Raw genomic sequence first — 20,000 nt, 5'->3', positions numbered from 1 at the left:
GCCGACGTTCGTTGGTGTGAAAGGCAGAGTAGAACACACAGGCCGAAACTAAGCAGAAAGACCTCAGTCGTCTCGCTGCCGTTCCACCACACTCTAGTCTGAATCTGTCCTTAGATACTAACCGTCTTTGTGCTCCTCCTGCCTGACAGTTTGTAGTTGAACTTCAGTGAATATTGTGCTAATGAGCTATTGTGCGGTTAGCACATGCAGTTCGGTTTGGCCACAGTCGCCGCAGCCAATTGGAATGTAAGAATGCTTGCTATCCTCTAATAAAGAAATTTGAATTACCGGTAGATTAGATTAGATGCCTTTATTGTCCCCAAGGGTTTATTTGTTTATTTGAATTAAAGGTCATACTTTGTGTCTTTTATCGTTCATGTCGCTCTTGGCTCTGAAAGCAGTCCAGCAACTCTTTGTCTCTTTTGGTTTGTCCGTGCAGTTACCACATGACACGGAATAAATTAGTGTCAGATTAAAAACAAAATTTTCTTGTCTGATGACATATTGGGTATTTCTCCAAGTGAAGTGTGCTAGCCTTGCTAGCCTTGCACCCATTTTTCTAAGGTGTATGCAATTATTAATTAGAGAAGAACTAGTTCACAAGTTTGTCTTGAGTGCTTGGTGTACAATATGCATGTTTGGCATGTTAGCTGGCCTCGGTCCCGGGGGGTGCTTTAAATAGAGCTCATGCGGGATGAGATCCGCTTCCCCCCTACGGGTATAGAGGAAGTGTAGCTGGGTGTTCTAGTGAAATGGAGGAGTATGAGGAGGCAGTGGGACAATTCGGGAAGCCTTCACGCATGACAGGTGAAAGAGGGAAGGAGGGATTTAAATATGCGCGAAGGCGGGAGCAATGACGGCTGTCAATCACTCGCGGAATTCCTCCAGAACTACATATAAACAACATTTAATGGCTAGTCTAGTGAAATCCGCAAGAAATGGGTGAATACTTCATTTTGAGAAATGGCCATTGTCTCTCATCCTCTCCCTACTATATCTCCTTGTCTTCCAAGTTGGACTTTCGGACGCCGCCAGGGTTCGATCGGACGCGTAACGCGGAGATCGGCAACAAGGACATCCGCTTCCAGCACTTAGAGGAAGCCTTCACCTCAGAGCACTGGCTGGTGCGCATCTACAAGGTCAAGAAGCTCGACAACCGCGAGCCGCTACGCCACAAGCTCCGCACGACCAACACCAACAACAACACCAACACCGTATCCAAGCAGAAGCACACTGCCAAAAAGGTACGTCGCCAAGCCTCACACAACCAAACAACACTACACAACACACAACCAACAACTCTGCATCCAAGCAGAAGCACACTGCCAAAAAGGTACGTCACCAAGCCTCACACAATCAACTACATTCGCACTGTAAACAAGCAAAAGCACACTGCCAACAAGGTACGTCATCAAACCTCACACAAACAGCAACACTAGCATTGTAACCAAGCAGAAGCACACTGCCGCAGAAAGGTAGATTAGATTAGATTAGATTAGATTAGATTAGATTAGATTAGATTAGATTAGATTAGATTAGATTAGATTGGATTAGATTAGATTCACCTTTATTGTCTCGACAGGAGAGATTTTTTGGGGGTGGACATAAAAAGGTGTGAAGGTGATGAAAAAACAAAAATTAGAAGACAAGACTTGGGTACTACAGAGGGAACACACAAGAAGCATACAGTATACTGAACAAGAGGTCACCAACAAGGTACATCACCAACAGCCCAACAAGGCAGAAGCGCACTGCCAAATGGTCAAAGGTCAGCATTTAGGAGATTGTTCAGGAACAGACGCTGCATAGAGTTAAGGGGCAGTGTCTATTCATCTTTCGTGGATCTGTTTGGCTGGTATTGCAAACTGATGAGGGTCGGGGTGAGATAGGCAAGGGAGGGGGACAGGCTTTGATGTCTCTCAGAAGCAGTTTCTCTTTTTTTTAAAGTATGTTTTGGGGGCTTTTTGGGCCTTTATTGTGACAGGATAGTTTGAGAGGAGACAGGAGATGAGCTGGAGAGAGATATGGGGTAAGGCCGGGAAATGACCCCATTTGGACTCGAACCGGGGTCCCCATGGGCATCCAAGCCCAAATGTGAAGGACTTAGTGCGCTGCGCCACAGAGCCCCCAGAAGCTGTTTCTCACAGTACTTGATGAGAGTGTCATTGAGGCTGGTTTGTGGGTGACCTTTTGGGGACCGGGATGATTGTGGCGGATTTTCATTTCAAACTGCTCTCCTCTGCCTGTCCACTTTCTTTTCAACACCGGCCCAAGAGACGCATTGTGCTTGCTGCCAAGTGTGTTACTGAGTGTGAAAGAGAGAGAGAGAGATATGTACGGCAGGCTGTTTGTGAAAGCTGTTGCAAAGAAACTCAGCCCAAAACGTGAAAAAAGACCATAATGATGCATTCAGTCTGAGTTTTGTTTGTCCCCTCTCTCAACGTTATTCCACAGTAGTCATTTGCAAACAATCATTGTTGAGACTAAATGCAAATGAGTTATTATCATAATGCATAATCACAATTCAAATGAATCATAATTGTAAATGAAATGTTCATAAGCGGTTTTGTCACATAACCATTCGTTCGGTAACAGCATATATTTCATGCAGTGGCACACAGAGATGTGGATGAGATATGGAAAAGAGTCTACTGGTCAATTTTACTTTTTTTTCATACTGTACATGCGTTTACATATTTTTGCATGCTCTGCGTTTTCCCAAAATTATGCAAGATGCGAAAGTTGAGTAGTTGTTGTGGCATGTGAGTGTTATTGTTTAGAAATAGAGAGACATTTAATTTATTCATGCACAAACTGTATAGTTTTTTTTCTGCATAATGACATTGTTATATTCAAAACGATCATGGTAGAGTTAAGGGCTTTTATACTCCAACACATCACATTGATGAATTGATTAATTGTTTAATTGATGAATTGATTAATTGATTAATTGATTAATTGATGAACTGATTGGTTGCCTTGTGTGTTGGCAGAGTGGCAAGAGGAAGCGTGGCTACATCAGGAACAAGCTGGTCCTGAAGAAAGGCAAGAGGCAACACAGCAGGAAATAACACTGGACTAGAACTGGACTCAAGATAACAAGGAAACGAAACGTGACGCGAGACGAACAAATAAAAACACTACATTAAGAGCTAATTAACACATCACAATGAAGAGAGAGACACATTTCATCCATGATGAACAAGGGCAGAAAGCTGGACGCAAAGAAGGAGAACAAAAAAATGGTGACTGGGTTAGTTGAGTTGGTGAGAGAGCCGAGGTGGAGTTTTCAGCATTGCACTGCTGCCATCTGGTGGTCATCGTGGGGAGTGCGACGAATCCTGGAACTTGGAGAATGGTGGTCTAAAGCCTGGTTTTACTAGACCACTTTCATTAATTTGTAACTCATTTTAGGTCTGGATCCTCGGTGCCCTGGAGCACTTGGGCAGGAGGAGTGAGCTTAGCTCTGGTTTGAAACGAGCTCTGACCAATTGCTGACGGTTGACATTCATGACGTATGTTATTATGCTCTCAAGTGTGTTTGCTTCTTGGCCGGTGACATCGGTTGTCTGAAAACCGACTGGAAAAACCCTCCCCAGAGAAGCGTAATCAGACCATTCGTGGATCACGAAATGAATGGTTTGGCCTGTCAAGCTAATGGACCATCAGAGGAGCTTTAGCTCGCAGACAATATTATGGATTCAATGTGTTCTACATATCTGTTGGCTGTTTTTTTTATTTTGCTTTTTTTGTCCCACGTGCCTCTTTTCCACTGCTGGTTTTCTGGTAGGCCTACAGCTCCACGCAGCGTGACGCGGCTGCCACTTTTTGCTTTTCGAATAGGCACTAGTGAAGTGAAGAGTGAAAGCCCATTGGGAAACTCCAACTCCCATTGTCATTGTGACACAGCACTCCACAGCACACAAGTGAACACTGCACACTGCACACAACGAAATTGCATTTATGCCTCACCCGTGCAAGGGGGCAGCCCTCAGTGGCGCATGGGGAGCAGTGCGGTGGGACGGTACCATGCTCAGGGTACCTCAGTCATGGAGGAGGATGGGGGAGAGCACTGGTTGATTACTGCCCCCACCAACCTGGCGGGTCGGTAGTCGAACCGGCAACCTCTGGGGTGCAAGTCTGACGCCCTAACCGTTCACCCATGACTGCCCTACACACACAACTCAATCGTAAAGCAAAAAGTGTCGGCTGAGTCAAGCTGTAGGCCTACCAAAAACACTGGCAGTGGAAAAGTGGCATTAGAATGCTACTTGAATGTTTGACCACATCTTGTGGCACAGGCTTTTACTGTGACTCTCAGAGTCGGACAAAGTGGACAGAGGAAGTAAATGTCTTGCGGTGTGTACATATAGGGTGCATCCCAATATGTGACCTTGCCTCCTCCACTTGCCTCCTCCACTTGCTTCTCGTCATGATGACATCACTGACAACAGCATTATATTTCAATATCTTGCAAAAGCTCAATTGTAGAGTCTTTTTCATTCACCATCCCAATTGCAAATGAGAAAAACAGTCCCTCAAAAGTTGTTGTGGCTAGGCTGACAGCTGGGAAACTTTATCGTTTTCTCCACGGAGGAGGGGCCAGGAGGCGGGGCGAGGAGACAAGCGCAAGTGGAGGAGGCAAGGACACATATTGGGATGCACCCATATTCCTTTAGTTTGTGCAATCAGCACAGGTGATCTAACTAAGTGTCACTCCTGCATGGGATTAGGTGATTCAATGGGGCACCTAAGTCACGCCCTTCTACTTCTGAGTCGTGGGGCTGAAGCTCTCAAAAATTTGAATAGGAGTTAACGGAGCGAGTCAAGCTAAATCGTCATCCCGTTTGGCATGTGCTCCGGATTTCACATATGATGGCAGTGAATTTTAAAGGTTTGGATTTGCGCCGTAAGACCACTCATTTTCGGCACACAAGAAAGGTTATTTTAGCTTTTGCGCAAAACTGTGTTAGAGACTACAACGTGCGCCTCGCATATTTGACGTGAACCGAGGCACAGCCAACCCTGCCGCTGCACCGCGGCTTAAGTTGCTGCACGTCGGACATGCGACTTCTGTTGTGTAATCCAAATAATTACAAATTTTTGCACGCACTCAACTCAAAAAACGCTTGCTAAGTGAAGTCAACAAACACACCATTGGTTATCTTTAATTCTGAGGTACATCATATGTGTGATCGACGGAGGAATGCGAGGTGGATCGGAATATAGCTTTGATCAGTCCATTAAAGCCCAGTCAAAAGTTTTGGCTTTCCCAGCCCCATGAGCCGCCCGGAAGGGGTGGGGACTTAGGTGCCCCATGACATGACTGGTGTCGCAAACACTAGGATAACAAAGGGGGAGACGTCTGCTGGTGTAGTAGAGGGTGGGTGTCAAACTCAAAATTGACTTAGGGCCAAAAACTCTGGACTTAAGTTGTGCATGCACATACTTAATACTCATAGTTACATTTCACACACACTCTTTCCCATCATGTATAAATGTGCCTGCACATAGTGTGCTGCATATGTGTGTGAGCTATTTCATTGGCCTGGGTCTAGTCATATTCCTGTCACACATCAAATTTCATGTTTAAGTCTTGTTACGCTGATGTATGTGGGCCAACTGTAATGCACATTTGAAATTATCTCGCAGGCCACACAAAATAAGTCGGAGGGCCAGATTCGGAGGGTAGGTTTCAGGGGATATGGGTGGTATGGAATGGGGTGATCGGGCACAGGGCTGTGGGGGTTTGGGGTTGTGGTCGGGGTCGGGGTTGAGTGGGGGCTTACGGTGGGGTAGTCTAGGCACTATTGGATCTGAAAAAACCAAGTGAGCAGATGGAGAGTGGAGTGAATATGACCGTTTCATGTTCAAGGTGGGAGCTATATAATTGAACCAAAGAAGCCCCCTCCTTCTCCCTCCCCAACAAAACAGGAGTGATTCTGTTTTGTATACCCTTGTCTCCATAGTGACCATTCTAGAAGATTTTTACCAGAGATTCTAGGAGTCTTATGGAGATATGCCAACATAATAGGTTGCTATGGGCACCTAACGTGTACAGGTTCCGGTCTGCCTAAAGGGGCGTGTCACAATACTCTTAGATCTCTGTTCTTACTTTGACCTCTGTTGTATCCATGTTGCAGATGAAGATTCTAGAACACTGACTGCTGTTAGTTAGTTCTGTATTCTAGAACACTTGTGCAGATGGTGCAGAGTGAGGCAAGGAGAAGCAGTAGCAGACTGAGTAGAGATTACGCCATCAGACATGTTATTGAATCTTTTCTGAAATATTAAAGCGTGCATAATTTTAATGCACTTCCATTATTGCTTAATTGGAGACAGAAGGGATGTTTTTTTTAAATGACACGAATAGGAAAGAGTATTGTTAACAATGTAAATATGTTATGTAAAGAGAATGTATGCAAGCAAGGGTTATAATATATTCTGAATTTCTTTTTAAAGGAAAAACATTTCATCCTTTTTTATTTTTGGCCTTACAGTGATGTTGCTATTGCAAATACTAGACAGGTGAATGATTAAGGGAATAACTATGATTATTGTATGCAGAGGTGTCAGAAGTAAAAGTGAAATAAAGAAACACTGTTTCCTTCCAACACGTGTAACTTATCCGAGTAACCAGTAGACCTGTGTAATTGTCTTACAATCAGCTAATTCTGCACTGGTTGAATCAAGTTTGTGGTGGGTCCTTGTTAGGTTTTAAGCATTTTTCAGTAACAACACAGTCTACCTATCCAAATAGGTACAATGGACTAAATGGTGTAACAGCTATGTAATGCCATGTGCTAGTGTTGTAATTACACCACAAAAGTACTTTTACTTTTACTTTTGACACCTCTGATTGTATGATGAATGTGAACTCGTCTTTTTAATGTGTTTTCCTCCTGTTTCTTTCCATTGGTAGTCTGACTTCAAACTGTTGAGTATAAAACAAGGACTAGCTCTTCAACAGTCTCAAAGAAGTAGGCCTAGTTTAACCTTGTGTGCTGTCTCAGAAGGTCTCATTTTGAGACGGCACATCCGCTCCACTCAACATCCTGCCCTTGAACAACTCTTACAAAATTCAATGCTCGATTAATGTTGCTTTTTTTAAAAAAGATTTCTTTACCTACCTGTCCTTACACCAAGGTTATATCACTTCCTCTCTTTGAGTGTTCCACCTCCTGCTCTTGCTGGGAGGGAAACTCTCATGTGTTTGACAAGATCGGAGAGGAATGTCTGATGCTTTGGTGTAAGTGAATTGACTGAACGCTTGCATTGAATTGACAGTAATTCTCATGCACCATGAACAACAGACTATGAGAGAGAGAGCGTGTCTGACAGAGTCTGAACGGAAAGGAATGTCTATGCTTTGGTGAAGTGAATTGACTAATTGACAGTAATTCTCATGCACCATGAACTACAGACTATTAGAGAGACAGAGAGAGAGAGCGAGAGAGAGAGAGAGAGAGAGAGAGACAGAGACAGAGACAGAGACAGAGAGAGAGCGTCTGACAGAGTCTAAGCAGTACTAGCCTGTAATTGAGTCCACAGTTTCCTGTGTTTACAGCTGTGTTGCGTCATCGTTGCCATGTTGTTCTCTCTTTTCTTTCTACCCCCACCAGTGTAAATATTGGTTTCTCTTTCATCCCGTTTGTGTTCATGCCATTTCCTAAGCACAAAGACTGCTTTCGTTTTGTTATTGTGTTCTGCCTTTCATCGCAAAAAAACAGGATTGCATTCGTTACCCATCATCATGACTGACACATGCGTGCGCACACACGAACACACACACACACGCATGCACGTGCACCACATTCACACACAGTAGTAACAAAGAAAGTGGATGTAACCAAGAAGCGTCATTTTGTTTCCTTTCCGGTATCCACTTTATGTCGGGTGAACGCCCCTTTAGGAGACCTTCGGTTAGGAGACCTTCGGAGTCCTGAGGTTGAGAATCAATTAAGTCCCCTTAGCGCTGTAGATGGCAGTAGCGCACGTCTTGCGCAAACACCTCAAAAAGAGAAGAAGAAGTAGGGGACAACGCCCCCTTAGGAGACCCAACTTGAGCACACGCTTTTGCATTGAGTGGGCGTGGTTTGCGATATCTTTGTTTGATTCAGTATTTTTGGTAGTAATAAGTGACATCTTTCTCCTCCAGTGTCTCTTAGATGGTGTTCAGGTGTCATCTTGACAAACCCATCTCTCTTCATGACTGGTTATGCATACTGGCTATGCATATTATACACCCTATGTATGTGTGTGAACCCTCAGTGAATGACTGACTGATCGGCTGGGTGATGTCTTTATTTTGAGTTATCTTGTGGTGTGCTGTGGTTTGGTTTAGTTTGGTGTGATGTGTGGTGTGGTGTGGCTATGTCTGACTGACTGCAGTTTGGTCTGTGAAGAAGCCTGGGAAAAGCCTTAAATGTGAAAATGTGTCCCTTTACTTGTCCTGTTTTCAAAAGTCCCCCTCTTCTTTTCTCTTCATCATGTCTTGGAGTGCATTCCAATATGCAACCTTGCTTCCTCCACTTATGCTTGTGGCCTCGCCCCGACTTCTGGCCCCACCTCCGTGGAGACAACAATAAAGTTTCCCCGCTGTCAGTCTAGCCACAACAACTTTTGAGGGACTGTTTTTCATTCACCATCCCAATTGCAAATGAGAAAATGACTTTACAATTGAGCTTTTGCGAGATATTGAAATATAATGCTGTTGTCAGTGATGTCATCATGACATATTACTTCCTGGTATGAGGCCACAAGCACAAGTGGAGGACGCAAGGTCGCATATTGGAACGCACTCTTCATGTCTTGGTTACCCATTTTAATTGGCCCTCTCTGCAGCTGCAGCTGGGATCCCGGCGTCCTCCCTTTTCCTTGATGGTGTTTTTGTTTTGATGCTTTGTTTTCTGTGTTTTCTTTGTTTTTTGGGTTCTGTATTTATTTCACTTATGCACATTTTTGTCTTTGAATGTATTTGTTTCAATCTCATTAGTAATTCTTTTTTCTTTTTTTCTTTTTTTTTACAACCGAAACTCTAAGTTTACATTTTTTTTACATTCTTGCTGAAGATGCTTGTTTGAGTCGTGATGAATTTAAAAAGTAAAGAGTAAATAAATATAAAAAAGTGATATCTGCATTGCCTCAAATGACTGACTGGAAGTTTGAGAAAGATTTCTCACCATATGTTCGTAAAAACAAAACTGTTCAGTATTTGCTCCAACAAATTACTGTTCTTTTATTGAGTGTGGATTACGCCAACGCGATAGATTTGAAACTGTTGTTGAGCAGCTGTGTAGTAAATAATTTTGTGAGTTATAATTAATCCGCTCACCAAGAGATGCTATGCTTAGATCTCCCTTGATTTTCTACCCCATTATCTGTGAGTCACTGCAAAAAACAAACTCATATGCCAGCTCAGTGCTTGCAGTTTATTTCGCCACTAGGTGGCAGTATTTGACTGTATCTGATATACCTGATCATGAATGGAAATCTAGAACTGGGGGACTAATCAGAGACACCAGAAAGGGAAGAGATAACTCAAACTCATACGTTTCTGGGATCCACTTCACGCTCAGTGAGCGCCCCTTTAGGAGACCGGGAGAAGGAGGAGGGGACAACGTCCCCTTAGGACAGGGGTGGGGAACCTTTTTCATTTGGGGGGCCACGTCAAAGTCATCCGAGGGCTGTAAAATTCCTCCAAGGTTCGTACTATGAACACAAACCAGAATTTCTCTCTGCATTTTAGGCCTACATTGAAGGCAGCCACCTTTAAAACAGACCCCACCTTCTCTCGGTCCCCTGAATATAACTTAATTGTATTGCAACTGTATTTTCTATGATTCCTTTACAAAATGTCATGTTTCATGTGAAGCTGCATAAAATTAAAACTATATCGTGGCCACATATAACGGCCTCAAGGGCTGCAAATGGCCCTTCACCGCAGAAATACACCAGCGGCGATCTGAGCGAGTCGAGCGACGGAAGTAATTGACTTTGTATTGAGGCGTGACAAAAGCGATTCTGGAGACTAGAGCGATTTGCGCGACGAGCGCGACAATTTGAAGTTTAAATCTTTTCAACTTTCTATGACGCGGTTCGGCGACAAGCCGCGACAGCCAATGACTGTATAGAGGTCAGTGACCACAGCCAATGGGAATGATTGAATGCTTTGCCTTCTGCCTGTACGAACATACTCTAGTCTCCTCAATCGCTCGTATCGCTCTGTTGCTTGAATCGCATCGCCGCTGGTGTATTTCTGCGGTAAGAGATAAGTTCCCCACCCCTGCCTTTGGAGACAGAAGTTGAGCACACTTGCTGGGATTTCCTCATGTTGCAATGAGTATGTGAAAATCTGAAAAGATACATATGCACCAAGAAATTCAGATGTATCCATCTATACATAAACAGGTTTTCACACAAATTTGCTTGAGAAGTTGAGAAGCTACAGTACTAGACGAATCCCTTTTTTCATTACTAGATGGTACTTTGTGGTCATCAATCAATAATTATAATACAATCAGGGAGTGAGGGGTAGGGGGAGGGGACAGTAAGATACCACAGTTGTCCATATTTAAATCAATTTTTTAATTTCTATTTTCCTGATAGAAAGTGTCAGTGACAGAGACTGCCGGTGATTGCCATGGCACATGGGTTTCTTTACACACATAATTAATGACAAAACAATGATAAACTACGAAATGATGAAAAAGTTCTTCCATTCAATCTCCAGCCGGACCCCTAGGTCAAAGTTCAAGGATCCTTCAGTTGCCATCTGCGTAGGACCTCAAGCAGCAAAAAAAAAAAGTCCACGTCGGTGCTGTGACACAACACCATTCTCTCACCTCACTGAGGAAAGACACCTAAGTGGAGGACGCAAGGTCGCATATTGGAATGCACACCTAAGGTACAGGTAGGTGTCCATCATACTAATATGGCAAGTCCAAAATAAATTGATATCACTCCCAAACATTTCATTTTCTCCAAGTGATCTGCTCATCCAAACGTATTGAATATGATGCCACTTCCAAGAGTCCCATACTGTATAATGTGGTTGTTTTTTTCTTGATGGTTAGCTCTCTGGCCGAGTGGCATGCAACCATAGAATGGATGATGAGGATGAAGATGATGATAAGGAACACTGACGCGAGTGCCGTGACCGTGATTGATATGCCAGCAGTTTCATCTTCCACCTCCAGTCATTGTACTGTTAGTAGGCCAACATGATAATCCATCAGTCTGCTTAGCGCCTGGCTACGCAACATGAGATTTAGGACACTCATTGCTGTTTTGTCTGTAAGCAGGGCCACCGACAGATTTTCCTGGGCCCAGAACAAAGTCATCTGAATTAGCTCCTTACCCAATGCATACAATGTAATGGGGACCCAATTCTGGGCCCTCTGTCTCCTGTGACAACATACCCCTTTGCCCCCCCTTGTCGGCGGGCTTGTCTGTAGGTAAAGCCTCATCTGGTCTGCAGTAAGTCTCTAGAATAGATACTACTAGTACATGATCCGTCAATTACTGTACATGTGGTCCAGCAGCAGCAGGAACAGCAGCAGATGCATTCGTCTAGGCTACGGTAGGTATGTCAGAGGAGCAAACTATTGGGTAACACTTTACTTGACGCCTTAAGTTGGCCTTAAGTGACATTTGGTTATGGCAAAGACAACCCACTGGCGTCAAGTAAAGTGCTACCCATTCATCTAGGCTACGGTAGGTACTGTACGTCGGAGCAAGCTATTGTCACAAGTCTCAAACTATTGTCCAAAGTCAGAATGCCTTGGGAAAAAACAAGGGAGCAACTTTGAAGCAGTTTTGAAGGCTACATTTCTTGAGTAAGTTCATCATAATAATAACAATAATAATAATAGCAATACTTTGGCAGTTGTCGATCATGTGACCCAGAGCACGTATATACTATATAGAAAAGTCCTGTTGGAAGGGAAGTGCAGAGGAGTCTCTGGCTACATGAGGCAGCAGAACCCACTGGCTGGGGGTAGGAGATCCTACTGGCTGGGGGCAGCAGAACCCACTGGCTGGGGGCAGGAGATCCTACTGGCTGGGGGCAGCAGAACCCACTGGCTGAGGGCAGGAGAACCCACTGGCCGGGGGCAGGAGAACTCACTGGCAACCGGAAAACAGCCAGTCAGCACAGCCAGTCAGGCAAGACTTTGAGGGCATCACACAGTCATGGTGAGACACAGTCATAGACGTGAATGAGAAGAAGGTTGTGTGTGTGTGTGTGTGTGTGTGTGTGTGTGTGTGTGTGTGTGTGTGTGTGTGTGTGTGTGTGTGTGTGTGTGTGTGTGTGTGTGTGTGTGTGTGTGTCATAATAATTGGTCATTAGAGACTTCAGGGTGGTCAAGACATACACGTGAATGAGAGTTACAAACCTGCTTAAGCGTTTATGTGTTTGAGTGTGTGTGTGTGCGTGCGTGCGTGTGTGCGTGCATATGTGGATGAGTGTGTGTCAGACATGATGCACAGACATAATAATGCACAGTTATGCTTTGGCATGAAGTAAAGTGGCAGTGTTCATGAGAATGCGCGGCAACACTTTATTTTAGGGATACATCTATTAGCACTAATATATACAATGTGCCTGTATAAGTAACTTGTAAGGCATGTACTAAGCAAAATCAAATATTTGTTAGGCATGTATTCGCAAATGTCTTGTTCATGCACAATAAGGGATTTATTACCAATTTAACCTTAGTAAGGACCTAGTAGGCCTTAGCGTTTGCTTAGTACATGCCTTACAAGTTACTTATGCCGGCATTAACATTGTATGTATTAGTGCTAATAGATGTGTATCCCTAAAATAAAGTGTTACCGAATGCGCCATAACAGAAATGGGTGTCAAACATCCAGAATGGTCAAAAAAAGACAAGAAAAACACACTAACTTGAGGAAAAAGAATGCATAGAAAAAGAAGAATAAAGAAAGGCAATCTGAAGGAAGTGGTTGTGTGAATAGTAGGAAATGGAAAAGAGTCAACAGTGCAACAGTTATAAACATTCAAATGATAAAAGTGACTTTAAGAATGGATTGATGTAGAGCAGTGGTTCTCTTTTTAACAAACACACCATTGACCTCATCATAAGCTTCCCAACGCCCCCTGACCTCATCATAAGCCTCCCAACGCCCCCTGACCTCATCATAAGCCTCCCAACGCCCCCTGACCTCATCATAAGCTTACCAATGCCCCCTGACCTCATCATAAGCCTCCCAACGCCACCCTTAGTATTAAAACATGAATTAGACTAATGCACCTAAATGGCAACTAAGCATCGCCCCCTCTCAGTTGTATCTTTCTCAACGCCCCCCTGGGGCTCCCCAATGCCTTCTGAAGGGACTGCAGAGCCCCCGTTGAGAAACCCTAGAGTTTGTAAGTTTTTGTACTTGGGGTCACTTTTCCTGTTTAGTTTAACACCAAACAGACATGGAAATAACTACGGCTGTTCATGTAGTCTGGGCCACACAAACAATAATAATAATAGGCCTACTAACCTCATGGGGAATTCGTTTTTTGAAATTAGATCAAATAAGATTCAAATCAGATGGCTCAACACTGCAATTAGCGTATTAGCTGTGGCCTAGATATGCAAATAAGATTCCTTTCATAGGCCAGGTTATGCATAATACATATATTTATATATTTGGCTGACTGTGTAGCTCATTCATCTTCAAGAGCTGTTACAAGGCTATGTCGAGCGCACACACAGCATACAAGGCTTTGTCGGGCACACTGTCTTTCCTCCCTGATTAGGCCTGATTAACTTTCTTAGTTTGTGTAGGTAATTTAATGTTCCTCATGTGAGGACAACACCCCCCCCCCCACACACACACACACACACACACACATACAGACACAGACACACGTACGAACACACACACACACACACACACACACACACACACACACACACACACACACACACACACACACACACACACACACACACACACACACACACACACACACACACACACACACACACACACACACACACACACACACACGCTTGAAATTGCCTGCTGAGGGATGATGGATGCTTCCAGTGAAGGATGAAATGGATGACTGTCTGAGGTGTGTGTGTGTGCGTGTGTGTGTGTGTGTGCGTGTGCGTGTGTGTGTGTGTGTGTGTGTGTGTGTGTGTGCGCGCGTGCGTGCGTGTGTTGTGGCCTTGTATTGAGAGAATCGTATTGATTCAAAAGAGAAGGGGCCAGTTCTGTCAGGCAGGACGACTGGACTACAGCTTCTCTTCTCTAAATCTAATTACTTTCAAGCATTTCAAGCTAAGCTACAGAAGCGTGTGTGTGTGTGTGTGTGTGTGTGTGTGTGTGTGTGTGTGTGTGTGTGTGTGTGTGTGTGTGTGTGTGTGTGTGTGTGTGCGTGTGCGTGTGCGTGTGCGTGTGCGTGTGCGTGTGCGTGCGTGTGTGTGTGCATGTGCGTGTGTTTATGTGATTTCATATCAGTGTGCAAGCGTGCATGGTTATAGACAGTACACATGTTGGTAACACCCGGCTAGCCGTTTTATATATACATATACAGTGCAAGTGCAATATCTAAAATGAGAGAAAACAAAAACAAACAAAAAAACAAAGAGAAAGGCCTAGGTTACATATGTGAAAAATAGAAGTACTCTACCTGTAGTTTGGTATAAAAAATATGCCCCCCTTTTCCCTGTTTCCCTTCCAACCCTCGGGGGGCAACAGTGGTCAGGAATATACACAGGCACTAGCCCACACCAATCACCACGAGTGCAAGTCAAACTGTGGCATTTCTCAAAACCTAGTGCGCACACTTCTAAGTATCAGCCTAATTAGTCATGTCCAGTGATTGAATACTTTTTGGTGAACTCTACGGAGTTTCCAATCACTGGGTGTGACTAATAAAGAGTATCCAATCATTGGATGTGACTAATTAGGCTGAATACACTTGGAAGTGCACGCACTAGAAAGCACTTTTGAGAAATACCCAATTTCCTCCTCACCTTGCCTCTTGCTTGTGGACTTTTAATGCAAGTAAAGAATCTTCTAGTAGAGTAAGATACCTCAAGCCCACACTTCTACTAGACTCATGTGACGTCAGGTGAACTCTGGTAACACTTTAGAATAACTACCTATTCACAGCTTTATAAACATGTTATAAATAATGAACTAATAATGAACAAAATGTTTACAAATGTTTATAAATGGGCAAGACATACTATGTTAACACAGCAGACACAGTGCAGTCTCATCGCTCCTGGAAGTCTCTCCTTTAAAGACCAGAGGCCATGAAACCACATAGAACTCACACAGTAGAAGTTGATTCCCACTCCATTGTGCAGTCCTAGTTTGATTATTACTCATTTACTAACATTTGGAAATGCTTTGTTAAATGTTAATTATTATTCAATGTTAATAAAGTGTTTATAAAGTTTTGAATAGGAAGTTATTCTTAAGTGTTATCTGAACTCCCCTTTAGGAGACCTTTGGTTAGGAGACCTTTGTAGACTTTAGGTTGAGAATGAATGGAGTTCCCTTGGCGATATAGATGGCAGTAGCGCACACCTTGTGCAAGCTGCCTCCAAACCTGGGGTGAGTTTCTCAAAAGAGAAGTTGTTAGCATGTTAGCAACTTCGGTAGTTGCCAATGGGAAAATGCATTGAAAGCAACAAAGTAGCTAATGTAGTTAGCAACTTTGGTTTCGAGAAACTCACCAAACGCCATAGAAAGAGAAGAAGAAGGAAAGGCCAACGCAACCCCTTAGGAGACCAAACTTGAGCACACTCCTTTGCATTTGGGTGGGCAGAGTTTGAATTATCTTTCTCTAACAGAAGATTATTTAATGCAAAGCTCGACATCATTGATGATCAAATTTTTGTTCAGTATTCCGCAAAAGCACATTTCGGTAATCATAATCTTATTTGCAACTGGGATGTTGAATGTGGAAAAAGCAGTAGTTTTCAGAGTTAGAAGCCTGTTATTTCATGGCAGGAAATAATGAAATACAACAAAAAGGACTCTAAGTGTGCAGACTTCTCACTCTGAAAACTACAGTTGGCCTTTGTCCTGCACCTTTTCATGGGATGTGTACAACCCTCTCCTTCAACTGAATGTGGAAAAAGCCCCGCTGAAAGTTGACCTACCTGCCAACATTGACAGCAGGGAAATGTTATTGTTTTCTCCATGGAGACGGGGTGACACCAAGGCAAGCGGCCACAGGTAACAGTAAAGAGAGAAGGAACTAGTTTGACTTCCACTCTACATTACACCACTACACTACGTTTTTCACTCCCTTAGGGAAGAAATGGAGGTATAGCCCACCTCCAACACCTCTTTTCATCATTTTACCTCTACAATCGTTCCACCTCTCCAGTCTTTTTGATTCTCTCTCTCTCTCTCTCTCTCTCTCTCTCTCTCTCTCTCTCTCTCTCTCTCTCTCTCTCTCTCTCTCTCTCTCTCTCTCTCTCTCTCTCTCTCTCTCTCTCTCTCTCTGTCCTTAGAGTTTCTCCAGTATGCAGGCTCCAGACCCACCTCCTTCCAACTGTCCTCTGCATCTGTCCTCCACAGCAGTGTTTTCCCCTTCCTCAAGATATGTTCCTCCATCCTAATGTGACAACACTCCATATATTTGTTATCATTACATTTGTCCACGTACCACGTAGTGGTACACGTACCGTTGGTTGGGAAACTCTTAGGAAAATGTCTTCAGGCATGCCCCACAATTAGTTTCACATCACCATCTCCAGTCTTCATGCCTCTGTCCAGCAGTCCCTTAGAGTGTATGGAGTCATGGCATGCCATAGTGCAGTGATTCTCAACTGGTGGGTCGGGACCCAAAAGTGGGTCGCGGAGGGTTCCTGGGTGGGTCGCGGAGCTATGATGCAATGCACTAAAAATGACTATGATGTTGAAGACAGAGTGAAACATGGTCATAAGACACATTGTATATCAGCATACAATGCAAATAATAATGCATATTATGAAATGCATGATCATATGTTTTATTATTATTGGAAGAATCTGACGGTGCGACACGCAGTTTGGGTCACAATGTATTGACCACGGCAAATTGTGGGTCACAAGACTATTCCAGTTGAGAACCACTGCCATAGTGGATTCACACCTCTGAGGGCCTCTGCCCATCGACTCCGACAAAGTGCTGAGCTGCACTGCTCCGAAAAAGTTCGATTCCATTGTTTTCAATAGAACCCCGCACACTGTCGCCGATGTCCGCGGACATTCGCGGATGTCGGATAGCGATTGGAGACGAGTTCTCTTTTGTCGGAGCCGCCCATTAACTATCAATACTATGTTCGTGTGAAATTGGGTTTGGGGGTCGGAATTGTGTCTGAAGTGAAAGTGCTCCGCAGTGCTGTCGGATCCAATATGCGGAGGCCCTAAAGCCTGGCTCAAACTACACAACTATCGCGTCGATTCTCGGCTGAAAACCCCCCTTACGACAATCGCTGGAACGTTACCCCCCAGGACCATCGCAAGCGATTGTCGGGAAAGATTTCCTCGTCGTGAGCGACGTTCCAAGATAGAACTTTGGCAGCTCAAAGAGTCGCCGATCACTAATCGTAGAAATCAAACAGTGTTTGATATTTGCGACTGGAAATAGAACGTCGGGCTTGTCTCGGTGGCTCCGAGCAGCGACAACATTGACAGTTGCGATTCTCTTCTAGTGTGCGGTGCACCCCGACGCCAAAATTGGACACACAATCGCTAGTCGTATAGCTTGAGCCTGGCTTAAGACTCTCCAGTCTCTCTCATACAGTACGTACAGTACGTATGACATACAGTACGTATGTAGCACTGGTCACACCTTCAACTCTGTTGCTCTGAGTCTTTGGCTGCTTTCTCCACTTCTCCTGCTCGCTCCATGGTTCTCCTTTTTTCTCTTCATCCTTTCCTTCATCCTTCTCATCCCCCTTTTCTACCATACATGATGTGTCTATCATCAATCCAACTGTCTTGTTTGGGGTCTGGACACTTTTATTTCTTTATTTATTCATGTATGTGTTTTTTTTCTCTGCCTCTCAGTTGTGTGTCTGTGTGTGTGTGTGTGTGTGTATGTGTCTGTGTGTGTGTGTGTGTGTGTGTGTGTGTGTGTGTGTGTGTGTGTGTGTGTGTGTGTGTGTGTGTGTGTGTGTGTGTGTGTGTGTGTGTGTGTGTGTGTGTGTGTGTGAGCGAGCGAGAGAGAGAGAGAGAGAGAGAGAGAGAGTTAGTTTGTGTGTGTGTGTGTGTGTGTGTGTGTGTGTGTGTGTGTGTGTGTGTGTGTGTGTGTGTATGTGTGTGTGTGTGTGTGTGTGTGTGTGTGTGTCTGTGTCTGTGTCTGTGTCTGTGTCTGTGTCTGTGTAGTCCTGTGAAGCGGCCATGTGTCCTGGGTCAGGTTGTGTATGGTGGTACTGCAGGGGGCATCATCATCATCAGTGGGTCTTCCAGAGGGGGTTCACGTACACCCATCCGTCCCCCTGTTACAAGACAAACAGAAAAGTTGGTAACACTTTCTATAGCGCATTATGAGTGCATTTATAACAAATTATAATGCGCATCATAATTAGTCATAGTGCATCATGACCGTTATAATGCATTATAAGCCCCTTCACTGCCTGTAGTTTATAACCATTCACGAGCACTCAAAACATACTAAGATTTATAATGCATTATAAGCTAGATTTATAGTTATTCATGACTGTTGATATACTCCATCATGAAGCGTTAAAAGTGTAGTCATAATGCACCATAATTATGATGCGCATTATAATTTGTTATGAATGTGCTCATAATGCGCTATAGATATGGGCTTCATAGAAAGTGTTACTGAAAAGTTTTAAGTTGATGCTGTACTGTATATCCATGTTTTTCCTAATAATTTTAAAAATTAAAAAAAAAAAAAACATTCCTCTCAGTTGTTTTATTTTTCACTTTATTTTATGAACTCTCAGTGCATTCTTCTCAGTTGTTTTTATACATGATAAAGTGTAGAATGGCAAGTTGAGAGCGGAAAATATTATGTATATATTAAATATCGCGAGTAATATTGATATCACGGTATACAGGCATGTTATCGTATATCACATATTTTTCTAATATCGTGCAACTACTGCTGACTAATATGAATGCAATGTAAAACATATATGGGTATACCTGCAGTGTACCTACTAATCCTGTATGAATACCAAAACCTCTACCTCCTCACTAATATCAAAATACATTTTCGGCCCTGCTGTGGCCTAACGGTAGGTCACTGGGTTACTACGCCAGCAACCCGGGTTCAATTCCGACCCAGGTCATTTGCCAATTCTTTCCCTGTATCTCTTTCCCCACTCATTTCCTGTCTCTCCTACACTGTCCTGTCAAAAATAAAGGAAAAAAGCCCTTAAAATATATATTTTTAAATAATGACATATACCTTCTCAAGAGGGCAGTCTATGCATATCGGATATGATCCACATCCATTTTACAGGTGTATAAAGCATATTTAAATATACAGTGCCATGAGAAAGTTTGGGCACCCTTTTGAAAAATCATTACATCGTTTTATTTCTCGTTGAACTTTTAAAGTAGCAAATTCCTTTTAACATATGGTAAACTGTAGGGAAAGAGAAACATTTCTGCAGTGGAAGAATTTTCATAGGTGTTATAGAAAGAATTTTATGTGGATTTAAACAAAAATAGGCATGTGCATAAATATGGGCACCCCAAAGAAGGTATACCATTAATATGAAGAAAAGCTCACCTTTGCAGCACAAACTGGTTTTAATGACTTTGGAATCTCTTCAGTCACCTAGACAGACATGATTGGTTTATGTTGGATTAAAATGTTATTTATCCAACAAAATAGCAGACAAGGCTTGTCCCAAGTTCTGTCTTGGAGAGTGGAATATGGTGGGCTCTGAACAAACTGTAGTTTGTTGAAAAATAGTTAAAAGGGCATGGCTAAAGGATGGTACGAATGGTTACAGGCACACTACAGAATACCTCCACAGAATTACAAGACC

At 43.4% G+C, this 20,000-nt stretch overlaps 2 protein-coding genes across 3 annotated transcripts in view; one reads left to right on the top strand and one right to left on the bottom strand.

The window, feature by feature from the left end:
* The window catches only part of LOC134436686 (dolichyl-diphosphooligosaccharide--protein glycosyltransferase subunit STT3B-like), a gene marked incomplete at its 5' end in the record, with an annotated part of 52,136 nt that extends 47,690 nt beyond the window's left edge, over positions 1-4,446 (top strand). The window contains 2 exons of the mRNA XM_063186016.1: positions 1,014-1,244; positions 2,994-4,446. Coding sequence (XP_063042086.1) covers positions 1,014-1,244; positions 2,994-3,071 — 309 coding nt within the window. The remainder of the gene's footprint in view (positions 1-1,013; positions 1,245-2,993) is intronic.
* Positions 4,447-18,314: 13,868 nt separating this feature from the next.
* The window catches only part of LOC134436684 (oxysterol-binding protein-related protein 10-like), a 168,810-nt gene continuing 167,124 nt past the window's right edge, over positions 18,315-20,000 (bottom strand). For both annotated transcript variants that reach the window (XM_063186011.1, XM_063186012.1), the window contains exon 13: positions 18,315-18,470. In XM_063186011.1, the coding sequence (XP_063042081.1) occupies positions 18,426-18,470 (45 nt within the window). In that variant the 3' untranslated portion in view covers positions 18,315-18,425. The remainder of the gene's footprint in view (positions 18,471-20,000) is intronic.

The sequence above is a fragment of the Engraulis encrasicolus genome, chromosome 20 (genome assembly GCF_034702125.1).
Source record: "Engraulis encrasicolus isolate BLACKSEA-1 chromosome 20, IST_EnEncr_1.0, whole genome shotgun sequence".
NCBI lineage: Eukaryota > Metazoa > Chordata > Actinopteri > Clupeiformes > Engraulidae > Engraulis > Engraulis encrasicolus.
Note: the sequence above shows the minus strand (reverse complement) of the source record. Positions and strands in the feature narration are given on the sequence as shown.